The sequence below is a fragment of the Coregonus lavaretus genome, assembly GCF_964263955.1.
Source record: "Coregonus lavaretus genome assembly, contig: HAP1_SCAFFOLD_834, whole genome shotgun sequence".
NCBI classification, from domain to species: domain Eukaryota; kingdom Metazoa; phylum Chordata; class Actinopteri; order Salmoniformes; family Salmonidae; genus Coregonus; species Coregonus lavaretus.
The window spans coordinates 172,845-191,938 of NW_028163438.1; the positions used below are offsets into that span (position 1 = coordinate 172,845).

At 39.6% G+C, this 19,094-nt stretch overlaps 1 protein-coding gene across 1 annotated transcript; it reads right to left on the bottom strand.

The window, feature by feature from the left end:
* Positions 1–734: 734 nt before the first annotated feature.
* Positions 735–12,899, bottom strand: LOC311118147 (NLR family CARD domain-containing protein 3-like; the record flags this gene model as incomplete). The annotated part of the gene is made up of 7 exons (XM_084193010.1): positions 735–1,437; positions 1,998–2,044; positions 3,659–3,711; positions 5,467–5,470; positions 9,081–9,254; positions 10,665–10,838; positions 11,131–12,899. Coding segments are annotated over 7 exons (2,802 nt in total), but the record flags the coding sequence as incomplete, so codon positions are not given.
* Between the last annotated feature and the right edge of the window lie 6,195 nt (positions 12,900–19,094).

Here is a 19,094-nt window from a genome sequence, read left to right on the forward strand (position 1 = left end):
TGTCCAGTGTGTATGTGTGTGGGTCCAGTGTGAGTGTGTGTGTGTGTGTGTGTGTGTGTGTGTGTCCAGCGTGTGTGTGTCCAGTGTGTGTGTCCAGTGTGTGTGTGTGTTTGTGTGTGTCCAGTGTGTGTGTGTGTGTCCAGTGTGTGTGTGTGTGTGTTCGGTGTGTGTGTGTCCTGTGTGTGTGTGTGTGTGTCAGGTGTGTGTGTGTGTGTCCTGTGTGTGTGTGTGTCAGGTGTGTGTGTGTGTGTGTGTCAGGTGTATGTGAGTGTGTGTGTCCTGTGTGTGTGTCCTGTGTGTGTGTGCGTGTCTAGTGTGTGTGTGTGTGTGTCCAGTGTGTGTGTGTGTGTGTGTCAGGTGTGTGTGTGTGTCCAGTGTGTATGTGTGTGTCCTGTGTGTGTGTGTCCAGTGTGTGTGTGTCCAGTGTGTGTGTGTGTGTTTGTCCAATGTGTGTCCAGTGTGTGTGTGTGTGTGTGTGTGATTAGTGTGTGTGTGTCCAGTGTGTGTGTGTGTGTGTGTGTCCAGTGTGTGCTTGTCCGGTGTGTGTGTGTTCAGTGTGTTTGTTCAGTGTGTGTGTGTGTCCAGTTTTTGTGTGTGTCCAATGTGTGTGTGTCCAGTGTGTGTGTTTGTGTCCAGTGTGTTTGTCCAGTGTGTCTAGTGTGTGTTTGTGTGTGTCAGTGTTACCAAGGTTATTATTTACAGGGACACTGAGGAGTCAACAAGTATGTGTGTGTGTGTCCAGTGTGTGTGTGTCCAGTCAGTGTGTGTGTGTGTCTCCAGTGTGTGTGTGTTCAGTGTGTGTGTGTGTGTTCAGTGTGTGTGTGTGTTCAGTGTGTGTGTGTGTGTGTCCAGTGTGTTATGTTTGACACAGGGACACTGAAGAAGCAAAAAAGCCATAATTAACCCTAAACCCTGGATAGAGGGGCTCAGTGAATGTGGAGTGGAATGTGTTCAGGTGGGTCAGTGTGTCAGAGGAGACTCTGTAGAAGGACAGAGTGCCGGCTGGCCAGTCCAGATACACTCCTACTCTGTGGGAGCTGGAGGAGGGGACATCTATGGTAGTGGACTTATTATTGTGCCTGGCTCTGTAACTGTTGTCAGAGCAGGTCAGACTCCAGGACTTGTCATTCCATCCAATCCTACAGTCACCACCCCTTCCTCTCCTGCTGATTCCTTTATATGCCACTCCTATATCAGCCCCTCTCCTGCTGATTCCTTTATATGTCACTCCTATATCAGCCCCTCCACTCCACTCTACCTCCCAGTAACAGCGCCCAGTCAGACCCTCTCTACACAGCACCTGTCTCCAGTCCTCAAATCTCTCTGGGTGATCAGGATACGGCTGCTCCTCTCTCCTACATGTCACCTTTCTGTTCTCCTCAGACAGAGAGAGGAGTCTGTTTACTGTGTTTAGGTCCAGTGTGAGATCACAGACATCTGATGGATGAAACCAGACACAATATTTGAAATCATCATCATTCACATTAGAATGTTAACTCACTTTTCACTAATTCATTTAATGTAGATGTTTCTAGGTATCAAAAGGAGAAGTTAAGGTAACTTGAGATTTGTTGAATGATCATATGTTATACTGTATGGTAATATAAAACACACTTATTCCCATTAATTACACACACACACACACACACATCCTGAACACACACACACAAACACACACACATCCTGAACACACACACACACATCCTGAACACACACACACACTGAACACACACACACACACACACACCTTCATGCATGCATGAACACACACACACATTTCTAAAGTAACACAAACACGCCACACACACACACACACACACACACACACATTGTCAAAGCAACTCTTTGTAAACTTTGGTGTCCCTGATTTGTGCTTCTGTAGAACTACAGCTGATATTTAATATGACCAAGTAAGTAATGATGGTGGTCTTTGACTTTGACTTCACTTGAATTAAGACTTATTCTTAGTCATATTCTTCCCAGCAGTCAACACTCACATTTTCTAGGTCCAGGTTTCATTGTGTTCTCTCCACCATGTTCCACACTGTAGCAGTAAGCAGAAGAACAGACAGTCATTGAGGAATACACCTGAACTCACACACACACACACACACACTCACACACACACAGTCAACATATAACTTTGTGTGTGTCTAAATAATATAATATGACTGTGTGTGTGTGTGTGTGTGTCCAGTGTGTGTGTGTCCAGTGTGTGTGTGTCCAGTGTGTGTGTGTGTGTCCTGTGTGTGTGTGTCCAGTGTGTGTGTGTGGGTCCACTGGACACACACACACTGGACACACACACACAAACACACTGGACACACACACACACATTGGACACACACTGGACACACAACACACTACACACACTGGACACACTACACACACACACTGGACACACACACACACACTCACACTGGACACACACACATACACTGGACAAACACACACACACACTGGACACACACACACACACACAAACACACTGGACACACACACACTGGTCACACAAACACACACACACACACACACACTGGACACAAACTGGACACACACACAAACTGGACACACACACAAACTGGACACACACACACACTGGACACACACACACACACAGGACACACACACACTGGACACACACACACACACACACACACACACACACACACACACACACACACATTCAGCATATCACTTTGTATAAGCGGTGGTAAGAATGTTTGTCTGTGTATGTGTCCAGTGTGTGTGTCCAGTGTGTGTGTGTGTCTGTGTGTGTGTGTCCTGTTTGTGTGTGTGTGTGTCCAGTTTGTGTGTGTCCAGTGTGTGTGTGTGTGTGTGTGTCCAGTGTGTGTGTGTCCAGTGTGTGTGTGTGTCCAGTGTGTGTGTCCAGTGTGTGTGTGTGTCCAGTGTGTGTGTGTCCTGTGTGTGTGTGTGTGTCCTGTGTGTGTGTGTGTGTCCAGTGTGTGTGTGTGTCCAGTTTGTGTGTGTGTCCAGTTTGTGTGTGTGTCCAGTTTGTGTCCAGTGTGTGTGTGTGTGTGTGTTTGTGTGACCAGTGTGTGTGTGTCCAGTGTGTTTGTGTGTGTGTGTGTGTGTCCAGTGTGTGTGTGTGTTTGTCCAGTGTATGTGTGTGTGTCCAGTGTGAGTGTGTGTGTGTGTGTGTGTCCAGTGTGTGTGTGTAGTGTTTGTGTGTCCAGTGTGTGTCCAATGTGTGTGTGTGTGTCCAGTGTGTTTGTGTGTGTGTGTCCAGTGTGTGTGTGTCCAGTGGACCCACACACACACACTGGACACACACACACAGGACACACACACACACACTGGACACACACACACTGGACACACACACACTGGACACACACACACACACTGGACAAACACACACACACACTGGACACACACACACACACACAAACACACTGGACACACACACACACTCACACACACACACACACTGAACACACACACAAAAACACACATTGGACCCACACACACACACACAGGACCCACACACACACACACATTGGACACACATTGGACACACACACACACACACAGTCTTTATATAACTTAGTCCAAGTGGTGGTCAGAATATTTGTCTTAACTAGCCTGATAACTCCAACATGTCTGATATGAACATTGACATAAACCCTCTACATACTTGAGTTTCTCCAGTCTGCAGTGTGGATCCTCCAGTCCAGCAGAGAGCAGTCTGACTCCTGAGTCTCCTGGGTGATTGTAGCTCAGGTCCAGCTCTCTCAGGTGTGAGGGGTTTGACTTCAGAGCTGAGACCAGAGAAGCACAGCCTTCCTCTGTGACTAGACAGCCTGACAGCCTGCAAAGAGTCAAATCATATTAAAACCACACTGCTATTCTTTGGTGGTCAAAATAGTGGCAGTATATTTTTTCAACATATTCAGATACATCAGTGTCCTGAAACCTGCCATATCTATTCATAAATTAATGTATCATTATTAGCAATGACATATTATCAAAGTATTACTTGTAGATAGAAAAATGCATATTACAAATATTTGAGTAGACTGACCAGAGCAGTTTAAAAAGCAGTATCAGTCAAAAGACAGACAGTGAGGTATCAGATTTAGATTGTATTGAGTATACAGTCCACACCATATCTAGTTTGACAGTGAAAATGACATTTTAAATGTGGCTCTATACTCCAGCATTTTGGATTTGAGATCAAGCGTTTCATATGAGGTGACAGTATATAATGTCACCTTTTATTTGAGGGTATTTTAATACATATCTGTTTCACCATTTAGAAATGAAAGCACTTTATGTATATAGTCCCCCTATTTGAGGAAGTCATAAGTATTCTAACTAATTCACTTATAGTGTATTAAAGTAGTCAAAAGTTGAGTATTTGGTCCCAAACTCGTTGGTTGCATTTGCAGTTTGTTTTGGTTGTGTTTTGGGTTATGTTTTGTCCAATAGTAACTGAATGGTGGATGATGACTGGAGTAATTTTCTGTCTAAGTGAGTAGATAACATGTTTCTAAACACTACTAAATTAATCCTGATGATGCCATGATTAAGAAAAATCATGAATGAATCATGAATAATAATGAGTGAGAAAGTTACAGAGGCTACAACAAAACATGCTAACCTCTCACCATTACCAATAACAGAGGGGGTATGATCCTTGTTCCTCTGTAACTTTCTCATTCATCATCATTCACCATTTATTAATGATTATTCATAATCATGGTATCATCCACATGAATGTAGAAGTGTTCAGAAACATCTTCTATTCTTACTGACAATACAAGTGAAGTGACTCCAAAATGACAGGACATTATTCACCATTCAGTTTCTATTGGGAAAAACATCATCCAAAACACAACCAAGACAAACTGCAAATGTATTCAACAAGTTTGTAGAATCACAAGCTTGATGTAATCACTGCAGGTAAGGAATATGGGACCAAACACTAAACTTATGACTACTTTAATACAATATAAGTGAATATGTCCAAATTATTACAACTTTTTCAAATGGGAGAACAAGACACATTACGTGCTTTCATTTCTAAACGGTAAAATATATATATATATATATATATATATATATGAATACCTTTAAATAAAAGGAGACATTCTGTACTGTTGCCTAATATGAAACATTATATCTGAAATCCAAAATGCTGGAGCATAGCACCAAATGTAAAACTGTAAGCTTCACTGTCCAAACACATATGGTGTGGACTATGTGTGCCTGGTAAACACATGTGGATCTGGTGAACAGTTATCACTTGTTGACCAACTACAGGAATACTGACCTCAGAGTCTCCAGTTTACAGTGGGGATTCCCCAGTCCAGCAGAGAGCAGCTTCACTCCTGAATCCTTCAGGTCATTGTTACTCAGATCCAGCTCTCTCAGGTGTGAGGGGTTTGACCTCAGAGCTGAGACCAGAGAAGTACAGCCTTCCTCTGTGACTAGACAGCCTGACAGCCTGCAAAGAGTCAAATCATATTAAAACCACACTGCTATTCTTTGGTGGTGAAAATAGTGGCAGTATATTTTTTCTACATATTAAGATACATCAGTGTCCTGAAACCTGCCATATCTATTCATAAATTAATGTATCATTATTAGAAATTATCATAATATTGCTTGTAGATAGAAACATGTATAGTACAAATATTTGAGTAGACTGACCAGAGCAGTTTAAAAAGCAGTATCAGTCAAAAGACAGACAGTGAGGTATCAGATTTAGATTGTATTGAGTATACAGTCCACACCATATCTATTTTGACAGTGAAGCTAACATTTTAAATGTGGCTCTATACTCCATCATTTTGGATTTGAGATCAAATGTTTTATATGAGGTGACAGTATATAATGTCACCTTTTATTTTAGGGTATTTTAATACATATCTGTTTCACCGTTTAGAAATGAAAGCACTTTATGTATCTAGTCCCCCCATTTGAAGAAGTCATAAGTATTCTGACCAATTCACTTATAGTGTATTAAAGTAGTCAAAAGTTTAGTATTTGGTCCCAAACTCGTTGGTTGCATTTGCAGTTTGTTTTGGTTGTGTTTTGGGTTATGTTTTGTCCAATAGTAACTGAATGGTGGATGATGACTGGAGTAATCTTCTGTCTAAGTGAGTAGATAACATGTTTCTAAACACTACTAAATTAATCCTGATGATGACATGATTAAGAAAAATCACGAATGAATCACTGAATAATAATGAGTGAGAAAGTTACAGAGGCTACAACAAAACATGCTAACCTCTCACCATTACCAATAACAGAGGGGGTATGATCCTTGTTCCTCTGTAACTTTCTCATTCATCATCATTCACCATTTATTAATGATTATTCATAATCATGGTAGCATCCACATGAATGTAGAAGTGTTCAGAAACATCTTCTATTCTTACTGACAATACAAGTGAAGTGACTCCAAAATGACAGGACATTATTCACCATTCAGTTTCTGTTGGGAAAAACATCATCCAAAACACAACCAAGACAAACTGCAAATGCATTCAACAAGTTTGTAGAATCACAAGCTTGATATAATCACTGCAGGTAAGGAATATGGGACCAAATACTAAACTTATGAATACTTTAATACAATATAAGTGAATATGTCCAAATTATTAAGACTTTTTCAAATGGGAGAACTAGATACATAAAGTGCTTTCATTTCTAAACGGTAATATATATATATATATATATATATATAATATATATATATATATATATATATATATATATATATATATATATATATATATATATATATATATATATGAATACCTTTAGGAGACATTCTGTACTGTTGCCTAATATGAAACATTATATCTCAAATCCAAAATGCTGGAGCATAGCACCACATTTTTAACTGTAAACTTCACTGTCCAAACACATATGATGTGGACTATGTGTGCCTGGTAAACACATGTGGATCTGGTGAACAGTTATCACTTGTTGACCAACTACAGGAATACTGACCTCAGAGTCTCCAGTTTACAGTGGGGATTCCCCAGTCCAGCAGAGAGCAGCTTCACTCCTGAATCCTTCAGGTCATTGATACTCAGGTCCAGCTCTCTCAGGTGTGAGGGGTTTGACTTCAGAGCTGAGACCAGAGAAGCACAGCCTTCCTCTGTGACTAGACAGCCTGACAACCTGACAAAGAGTAAAATCATATTAAAACCGCACTGACATTCTTTGGTGGTGAAAATATATTTTTTCAACATTTTCAGATACATCAGAGTCCTGAAACCTGCCATATCTATTCATAAATGTATATATACACTACTACCAGTCAAAAGTTTGAACACACCTACTCATTCAAATTTTTGTTTAGTGTTTTAAAAACTATTTTTTACATTGTAGAATAATAGTGAAGACATCAAAACTATGAAATAACACATATGGAATCAAGTAGTAACCAAAAAAGTGTTAAACAAATTTTCTATATTTTATTTTGTAGATTCTTCAAATAGCCACCCTTTGCCTTGATGACAGCTTAGCACACTCTTGGCATTCTCTCAACCAGCTTCATGAGGTAGTCACCTGGAATGCATTTCAATTAACAGGTGTGCCTTCTTAAAAGTTAATTTGTGGAATTTCTTTCCTTCTTAATGCGTTTGAGCCAATCAGTTGTGCTGTGACAAGGTAGATAGTATACAGAAGATAGCCCTATTTGGTAAAAGACCAAGTCCATATTATGTGAAGAACAGCTCAAATAAGCAAAGAGAAACCACAGTCCATCATTACTTTAAGACATGATGGTCATTCAATAAGGAACATTTCAAGAACTTTTAAAGTTTCGTCAAGTGCAGTCGCAAAAAACATCAAGCGCTATGATGAAACTGGCTCTCATGAGGACACAGGAATGGAAGACCCTGAGTTACCTCTGCTGCAGAGGATAAGTTCATTAGAGTTACCAGCCCAAATAAATGCATCACAGAGTTCAAGTCACAGACACAGTTCAACATCAACTGTTCAGAGGTGACTGTGTGAATCAGGCCTTCATGGTCGAATTGCCTCAAATAAATCACTACTAAAGGACCCCAATAAGAAGAAGAGACTTGCTTGGGCCAACAAACACGGGCAATGGACATTAGACCGGTGGACATTTGTCCTTTGGTCTGGAGTCCAAATTGGAGATTTTTGGTTCGGTGTGGGTGAACGGATGATCTCTGCATGTGTATTTCCCACCGTAAAGCATGGAGGAGGAGGTGTGATGGTGTGGGGGAGCTTTGCTGGTGACACTGTCTGTGATTTATTTAGAATTTAACCACACTTAACCAGCATGGCTACCACAGCATTTTGCAGCGATACACCATCCCATCTGGTTTGGGCTAAGTGGGACTATCATTTGTTTTTCAACAGGACAATGACCCAATACACCTCAAGGCTGTGTAAGGGCTATTTTACCATGAAGGAGAGTGATGGAGTGCTGCATCAGATGACCTGGCCTCCATAATCACCCGACCTCAACCCAATTGAGATGGTTTGGGATGAGTCGGACGGCAGAGTGAAGGAAAAGCAGCCAACAAGTGCTCAGCATATGTGGGAACTCCTTCAAGACTGTTGGAAAAGCATTCCAGGTGAAGCTGGTTGAGAGAATGCCAAGAGTGTGCAAAGCTGTCATCAAGACAAAGGGTGGCTATTTGAAAAATTTCAAATATAAAATATATTTTCATTTGTTTAACACTTTTTCGGTTACTACATGATTCCATATTTGTTATTTCATAGTTTTGATGTCTTCACTATTATTCTACAATGTAAAAAATTGTAAAAATAAAGAAAAAACCTTGAATGAGTAGGTGTGTCCAAACTTTTGACTGGTACTGTATATAAATGAATTAATGTATCATTATTAACAGTAGATAACATAATTCTAAACACTACTAAATGATTTTTTGTGTGTGTGTGTCTGTCATGTGCGTGTGTCCAGTGTGTGTGTGTTTGTGTGTGTGTGTGTCCAGTGTGTGTATGTGTGTGTGTGTGTGTGTGTGTCCAGTGTGTGTGTGTGTGTGTGTGTGTGTGTGTGTGTGTCCAGTGTGTGTGTGTTCATTGAGTGATACAGGAATACTGACCTCAGAGTCTCCAGTCTGCAGTGTGGATCCTCCAGTCCAGCAGAGAGCAGTCTGACTCCTGAGTCTCCTGGGTGATTGTAGCTCAGATCCAGCTCTCTCAGGTGTGAGGGGTTTGACTTTAGAGCTGAGACCAGAGAAGCACAGCCTTCCTCTGTGACTAGACAGCCTGACAGCCTGCAAAGAGTCAAATCATATTAAAACCACACTGCTATTCTTTGGTGGTGAAAATAGTGGCAGTATATTTTTTCAACATTTTAATTTATACCAGTGTCCTGAAAACTGCCATATATATCATTATTAGAAAAAATCATAATATTGTGTGTAGAGAGAAAAATGTATATTACGAATATTTGAGTAGACTGACCAGAGCAGTTTAAAAAGCAGTATCAGTCAAAAGACAGACAGTGAGGTATCAGATTTAGATTGTATTGAGTATCCAGTCCACACCATATCTATTTTGACAGTGAAGCTAACATTTTAAATGTGGCTCTTTACTCCAGCATTTTGGATTTGAGATCAAATGTTTCATATGAGGTGACAGTATATAATGTCACCTTTTATTTGAGGGTATTTTCATATATATCTGTTTCAACATTTAGAAAAATAAAAGCACTTTATGTATCTAGTCCCCCTATTTAAAGAAGTCATAAGTATTTTGACCAATTCACTTATAGTGTATTAAAGTAGTCAAAAGTTTAGTATTTGGTCCCAAACTCGTTGGTTGCATTTGCAGTTTGTTTTGGTTGTGTTTTGGGTTATGTTTTGCCCGATAGTAACTGAATGGTGGATGATGACTGGAGTAATTTTCTGTCTAAGTGAGTAGAAAACATGTTTCTAAACACTAATAAATTAATCCTGATGATGACATGTGGTCCTCTGTAGCTCAGCTGGTAGAGCACGGCGCTTGTAATGCCAAGGTAGTGGGTTCGATCCCCGGGACCACCCATACACAAAAATGTATTGATGTAATCACTGCAGGCAAAGAATATTGGAACAAAAACTTTTTTATGTATTTTTATTTAACTAGGCATGTCAGTTAAGAACAAATTCTTATTTACAATGACAGCCTACACCGGCCAAACCCGGACGACGCTGGGCCAATTGTGCGCCGCCCTATGGGACTCCCAATCACGGCCGGTTGTGATACAGCCTGGAATCGAACCAGGGGGTCTGTAGTGACGCCTCAAGCACTGAGATGCAGTGCCTTAGACCGCTGCGTCACTCGGGAGCACACTAAACTTTTGACTAATTGAATTTGTCCAAATAACTACGATACAATATAAGTGAATATGTACAAATTATTACGACTTTTTCAAATGGGAGAACTAGATACATAAAGTTCTTTCATTTCTAAACGGTAAAAAATATATATTTATGAATACCTTTAAATAAAAGGTGACATTCTGTACTGTTGCCTAATATGAAACATTCTATCTCAAATCCAAAATGCTGGAGCATAGCACCAAATGTAAAACTGTAAGCTTCACTGTCCAAACACATATGGTGTGGACTATGTGTGCCTGGTAAACACATGTGGATCTGGTGAACAGTTATCACTTGTTGACCAACTACAGGAATACTGACCTCAGAGTCTCCAGTTTACAGTGGGGATTCCCCAGGACAGCAGAGAGCAGCTTCACTCCTGAATCCTTCAGGTCATTGTTACTCAGATCCAGCTCTCTCAGGTGTGAGGGGTTTGACTTCAGAGCTGAGACCAGAGAAGCACAGCCTTTCTCTGTGACTCCACAGCCTGACAGCCTGCAAAGAGATCATCATGATTTCACAAACACACTGTTAATTTAACACCAGTAGTGTAGAAGGACAATGGCAGATGCATTTGGTTTATTCTCTCAAACAACATATAGATTAATCTTCCGTCTCCTAGAATTGTATGGTCATATTGTTATACTAATGTGAACATCAATGCACTGATTCAGTAAGTTTTTCAACGTAATACTATATATTATATACATATTATATTACATATTTTTGTCTAAACTGAATATTTCTTCCTGATGATTAGTTCTTAAATGTCATGTTATGTACTCACAGAGCAGCTCTGGAGGCTTTGACCACTGGCAGCAGCCTCAGAAGACCTTTCTCTGATCTCAAGTATTTCTTCAGGTCAAACACATCCAAGTCCTTTTCTGAAGTCAGCAACACAAAGACCAGAGCTGACCACTGTGCAGGTGACAGTTCTTTTGCTGAGAGACTTCCTGATCTCAGGTAGCTTTGGATCTCCTCCACTAGAGAATGGTCATTCAGTTCATTCAGACAGTGGAACAGATTGATGCACCTCTCTGGAGAGGGATTCTCCCTGATCTTCTCCTTGATGTACTTGACTGTTTCTTCATGGCTCTGTGAGCTGCTTCTTGTCTTTGTCAGTAGACCTCGTAAGTGCTTCTGATTGGACTCCAGTGAGAGGCCCAGAAGGAAGCGGAGGAAAAGGTCCAGGTTTCCTGTCTCACTTTGTAAGGCTTTATCCACAACACTCTTGTAGAAAATAACTTCAGTAACTTGCGGTTCGGCCATTAGATTCTCATTGTTGTTGATGAATGAGAGGAACACATATACAGCAGCCAGAAACTCCTGAATGCTCAGATGCACGAAGCAGTACACCTTGTCCTGGTACAGCCCACATTCCTCTTTAAAGAGCTGTGTGCACAATCCTGAGTACACTGAGGCTTCATTGATATCAATGCCAGCCTCTTTCAGTTCTTCTTCATAGAAAATCAGATTGCCATTCATAAGCTGTTGAAAAGCCAGTTTTCCCAGTGACAGAATGCTCTCTTTATTCCAGTGTGGACCTGTCTCTTCTTTCCCAAGATACTTTTCATTCTTCTGTTTGGTTTGAAACACCACAAGGTGTATGAACATCTCAGTCAGAGTCTTGGGCATCTCTTCTGTCTTGTCTGTACTCAACATGTGTTCAAGGACTGTTGCAGAAATCCAACAGAAGACTGGAATGTGGCACATGATGTGGAGGCTCCTTGATGTCTTTATGTGTGAGATGATTCTGCTGGCCAGGTCCTCATCATTGAATCTCCTTCTGAAGTACTCCTCCTTCTGTGGGTCATTGAACCCTCGTACCTCTGTCACCTGGTCAACACACCCTGAAGGGATCTGATTTCCTGCTGCAGGTCGGGTAGTTATCCAGAGGAGAGCAGAGGGAAGCAGATTTCCCTTGATGAGATTTGTCAGCAGAACATCCACTGAGGTTGACTCTGTGACGTCACAACAGATCTTGTTCTTCTGGAAGTCTAGGGGCAGTCGACACTCATCCAGACCATCAAAGATGAACAGAACTTTGTACTTGTCGTAGTTGGAGATCCTTGATTCTTTGGTTTCGATTGAGAAGTGATTGAGAAGTTCAATCAAAGTGTGTTTTTCCTTTTTCATCAAATTCAGCTCCAGAAAAGGGAATGAAAATACAAATTGGACATCCTGATTTGCTTTTCCTTCAGCCCAGTCCAGAATGAACTTCTGCACAGAGACTGTTTTTCCAATGCCAGCGACTCCCTTTGTCAGCACAGTTCTGATATGTTTGTCTTGTCCAGTTAAGGGTCTGAAGATGTTGTTACATTTGATTGCAGTCTCTGGTCTTGCTTGTTTCCTGGTTGTTGTCTCAATCTGTCTCAGCTCATGTTCATTATTGACCTCTCCTGTTCCACCCTCTGTGATGTAGAGCTCTGTGTAGATCTTATTGAGAAGTGTTGGGTTTCCTTGTTTAGCGATCCCCTCAAATACACATTGAAACTTCTTCTTTAGATTAGATTTGAGTTCACGTTGAAGAATCACAGCACGCTCATCTGAATCTAGAAATAACACAGAGGATATTAATATTACAGCTGTTTTAATGCCTACAGTATTGTAAGACTGTCATAAAGTTTAAATTATAATCATTTATTCTCTTAACTGTCTGTATAAATCTGTAAATGTTTTCATAATGCATTACACACTGGTGTGACTGATTTATATCATTATTGGTATTATTGATTAATAATGTTATCTCTCTCTCTCTCTCTGTCTAAATTAATCACCACAACACATCCCTGCTGCTACTTAATGAGGTCACTAGGTGTTGTGTTTTGGCTGCTACAATATCATTGAGTTATACAGCTACTTTAGCTGTACTTTAGCTACAGCTTTTAAATGTTCTAAAACAGCATTCAACATGAGGCAGACAGCTCTTACTTTTCTCCAGTGTGTCAGCAAGCTCCTTCTGGTTCATTTTCCTCAGGACGTGCAGTGTGATCTTCAGAGCCCCCTCTCTGGCACTGCTCTCCTGCTTCTCATCTTCACAATCCACCACTTCCTTATCCTGCTTCTGACTCTTAAAGCCTTCTGGGAGTTCTGGACTAAGAATCCTCTTGAACCTCTTCAGCTCGTTCTTCACAAATGTCATAATATTCTCTTCAAGCAACTGAAATAAATCAAGTAAATAAGTTAAGCAAGAGACTAAATGCTTTCTCATTAACACATGAATGAATGATTGACAGATCAACTTTACTTGAGGTAAACAAAAACAAATGTACATAACAGGACCACATACACTGAATATGGAGGCCAGGTCTGTTTGATGACTCTGGGTAGACTGACCACTGAGCATCTCTGACTCTGATCTCTCCTGTTGGTTCCTGTGGACAAAACATGAGATTACATCACCTCATCCAGGGAGTACACACAGACACACACACACACACACACACACACACACACACACACACACACACACACACACACACACACACACACACACACACACACACACACACACAGGGAATGTTGTGTTAGTTTAATATTGTTTCAGGACTATGAAAATGGAAAAAAAATTAGCATATGGATTATGAAAACAACCAAAAGAAATGGGAAAATGGGAGAGGAGAAATGACTAGAGACAGTGTTGTTTAACTCACTGACCATGACCCATGAGTTCTTCTTACCTTTGTTCACTAGAAAAGTCTCCCTCTCTAAACTCTATAGGATGATGCATAGACCGGCTAGCTAATCATGGCATGGTGTTGTTCAATGACAGGCATGTGTTTGATAAAAAATCAATCACTTAATGGCTTCATTTCAGAGAGACAAATGTTTTTTTTTACAAAATGCTATATATCTAATTAACTCTCAGAGAAATAAGTAGTACTGCTAGATTTTACACAATTAAATGTAACAAATAACTACATTTTTAATAAAGAACTGTACGAATGAAACACTTGTGACATCAATATTTAAATATTGTAAAATAATAATTAAATACAGTAATATGAGATCTGTATGTAAAACATTTACATTTGATATTTTAGTCATTTAGCAGATGTTTTTGTCCAGGGCCTGGTATCCCAAAAGCATCTTAAGGCCAAGTTCATCATTAGAACCTTTGTAGGAGCATTGTTAAATCTCTGAGCTGTTTCCCAAAACCATCGTTATTAACGTTACACTTGAAAACGCTCGTATTCTAACACCTGCCTCAGACCACTTGTAGAACAGCCAAGTGCTTCGTTAGATGCTTTTTTGCCCTCCCGCGTCACTTTATACACAGAAGATCTCCGCTAAACATAGAATCACATGGTTTATCCATCTCTTTGTGACCGCAGATAAATTCAGAACAAAGTTGACTACGAATACAAAGTTGCAAATGTCTTTGCAATTGATGCAAACAAGCGATGTATGAAATGATGCTTCAAACGAAAACCGAGATGACTGCATTAAAATATAAACAGTAGGCTATAGGCCTATTTCAATCATATTTGAATACATTTCATATTCAATCAATTGAGTTCTATTTTGCTACTTGTAGACTACGGTCTGTAATTTGTCTCAATATATTTAATGATGTGTAGCCTAAAATGTGAACAATGATGTGCCAAATCTGTGATTTAGAATAAGCCGCCTCAATATTTGCAGCCGTAGGTGGTAATATCTCTCTAGGAGCTGATCTGTCATCAGTATTGGGAACTAATTATAATGTTAAGGAAAGATTTGAATGGAGAAAACTGATCCAAGAGCAGCGCTCCCTTTCCTTCGATCCTCTAAATAACGACATGCTCCAACAACGCACTTGGCGACCGTTTTCTCTGCGTGGTGCGTGGGAAATACATGTTACATCTTTAGCCGTTGTAGGAAAGATGCTGGTCAGAATTTATGATGTTACTATTGAAGAGGAGAATCTTCTAGATCTGAAACCAGATGTATTTTGTATTCATCTCTAGGTTTCTTCCTAGGTTCCTGCCTTTCTAGGGAGTTTCTCCTAGCCACCGTGCTTCAACATCCGAACATGCGCTGTTCGGAACCAGACGACCGTTAGACCCAATGACGTGTTCACTTTACCATGAAATGCTTCCTTACGAGCCCTTTCCCAACCATGCAGTTAAAAAGAGACTATATACCAGGAGTACCAGTACTGAGTCAATGTGCAGGGGTACTAGGTAGTTGAGGTAATTACTAGACAATATAAAAGGAGTACCAGTTCTGAGTCAATGTGCAAGGGTACCAGGTAGTTGAGGTAATAACTAGACTATATACAAGGAGTACCACTACTGAGTCAATGTGCAGGGGTACCAGGTAGTTGAGGTAATAACTAGACTATATACAAGGAGTACCAGTACTGAGTCAATGTGCAGAGGTACCAGGTAGTTGAGGTAATAACTAGACTATATACAAGGAGTACCAGTACTGAGTCAATGTGCAGGGGTACCAGGTAGTTGAGGTAATAACTAGACTATATACAAGGAGTACCAGTACTGAGTCAATGTGCAGGGGTACCAGGTAGTTGAGGTAATAACTAGACTATATACAAGGAGTACCAGTACTGAGTCAATGTGCAGGGGTACCAGGTAGTTGAGGTAATAACTAGACTATATACAAGGACTACCAGTACTGAGTCAATGTCCAGGGGTACCAGGTAGTTGAGGTAATATGTACATGTAGGTAGGGACAGTGTTGTTTAACCCACTGACCATGACCCATGAGTTCTTCTTACCTTTGTTCACTAGAAAAGACTCCCTCTCTGAAGAATATAGGTAGAGCCATAGACTTGTCACTCTTCATGGACACACAGCTGGGTACAGGGGAGGCTGGTCTCTCCTGCTTGATTGGACTTCAACACAACAGAGACAAACATTACATCTCTCATCTACTCTGAGCTCAGATGGGGAAACAAGAATTTCATTCCAAAACGCTATATATCCATTTTCAGAATCAATCACTTGATAGTTTCATTTCAGAGAGACAAATAATTGTGTTTTTTTGCAAAATGCTATATATCTGCCTCACTCACAGAGAAATAAGTAGTACTACTAGGTTTCACACAGTAATAATATATATATATATATATATATATATATATATATATCTGCCTCACTCTCAGAGAAATAAGTAGTACTGCTAGGTTTTACACAGTAATAATATATACCTGCCTCACTCTCAGAGAAATAAGTAGTACTGCTAGGTTTTACACAGTAATATTATATATCTGCCTCATTCTCAGAGAAATAAGTAGTACTGCTAGGTTTTACACAGTAATAATATATACCTGCCTCACTCTCAGAGAAATAAGTAGTACTGCTAGGTTTTACACAGTAATAATATATATCTGCATCACTCTCAGAGAAATAAGTAGTACTGCTAGGTTTTACACAGTAATAGTATATATCTGCCTCATTCTCAGAGAAATAAGTAGTACTGCTAGGTTTTACACAGTAATAATATATACCTGCCTCACTCTCAGAGAAATAAGTAGTACTGCTAGGTTTTACACAGTAATAATATATACTGCCTCACTCTCAGAGAAATAAGTAGTACTGCTAGGTTTTACACAGTCAAATGTGACGACCGGCTCGATTCAAACTTATGTAGCAAATTTTGAAATTGTGTTCTTTTTTTTTACATTGGATAAAAGTAGAGACTCAGCTAGAAAAAGGTATATCATACACTACAGTTGAGAAACAATGGGAAAGTAATTCTGCTTTGAAAGATGATAAACTTGTAACCTACATTTTGAGAAAATGGCCTTTGAATGTTTTGGTTCACCTACTGGAGAGCTCTTCTTTATCTACAGGGGTGTTACTTTGGCAGATAATGTTACAAATCTAAATAAAAAGTATATATATATATAAATTCAGCAAAAAAAGAAACATTACTTTTTTAGGACCCTGTCTTTGAAAGATCATTCGTAAAAATCCAAATAACTTCACATATCTTCATTGTAAAGGTTTAAACACTGTTTCCCATGCTTGTTCAATGAAACATAAACAATTAATGAAAATGCACCTGTGGAACGGTCGTTAAGACCTGAATACAACAGCTGTACACCTTACCGTGAAATAATTACGAACGAGCCCTTTCCCAACAATGCAGTTAAAAAGCAAGAAAAAAATGCTCAATAAAAAATGAAAATAGTAACACAATGAAATAACAATAATGAGGCTATAAGGAGTACCAGTACTGAGTCAAAGTGCAGGGGTACCAGGTAGTTGAGGTAATAACTAGACTATATACAAGGAGTACCAGTACTGAGTCAATGTCCAGGGGTACCAGGTAGTTGAGGTAATAACTAGACTATATACAAGGAGTACCAGTACTGAGTCAATGTGCAGGGGTACCAGGTAGTTGAGGTAATAACTAGACTTTATACAAGGAGTACCAGTACTGAGTCAATGTGCAGGGTACCAGGTAGTTGAGGTAATATGTAAATGTAGGTAGGGGTAAAAGTGACAAGTCAATCAGGATAGAGATTACATCTCCTCATCCAGGGAGTGCACACACACTCACACACACACACACACACACACACACACACATACACACACACACACACACACACACACACACACACACACACACACAGGGAATGTTGTGTTAGTTTAATATTGTTTCAGGACTATGAAAATGGAAAAAAGGATTAGTCTATGGATTAATAAAACAACAAAAATAAATGGTAAAATGGGAGAGGAGAAATGACTATAGACAGTGTTGTTTAACCCACTGACCATGACCCATGAGTTCATCTTACCTTTGTTCACTAGAAAAGTCTCCCTCTCTGAAGAATATAGGTAGAGCCATAAACTTGTCACTCTTCATGGACACACAGCTGGGTACAGGGGAGGCTGGTCTCTCCTGCTTGATTGGGCTTCAACACAACAGAGACAAACATTACATATCTCATCTACTCTGAGCTCAGATGGGGAAACAAGAATTTCATTCCAAAACGCTATATATCCATTTTCAGAATCAATCACTTGATGGTTTCATTTCAGAGGGACAAATAATCATGTTTTTTTTTGCAAAATGCTATATATCTTCCTCACTCACAGAGAAATAAGTAGTACTACTAGGTTTTACACAGTAATAATATATATATCTGCCTCACTCTCAGATAAATAAGTAGTACTGCTAGGTTTTACACAGTAATAATATATATATATATATATCTGCCTCACTCTCAGAGAAATAAGTAGTACTGCTAGGTTTTACACAGTAATAATATATCTGCCTCACTCTCAGAGAAATAAGAAGTACTGCTAGGTTTTACAAAGTAATAATATATATCTGTCTCACTCTCAGAGAAATAAGTAGTACTGCTAGGTTTTACACAGTAATAATATATCTGCCTCACTCTCAGAGAAATAAGTAGTACTGCTAGGTTTTACACAGTAATATTATATATCTGCCTCATTCTCAGAGAAATAATTAGTACTGCTAGGTTTACACAGTAATAAAATATATATCTGCCTCACTCTCAGAGAAATAAGTAGTACTGCTATGTTTTACACAGTAATAATATATATATCTGCCTCACTCTCAGATAAATAAGTAGTACTGCTAGGTTTTACACAGTAATAATATATATCTGCCTCACTCTCAGAGAAATAAGTAGTACTGCAAGGTTTTACACAGTAATAATATATATCTGCCTCACTCTCAGAGAAATAAGTAGTACTGCTAGGTTTTACACAGTCAAATGTGACGACCGGCTCGATTCAAACTTATGTAGCAAAATTTGAAATTGTGTTT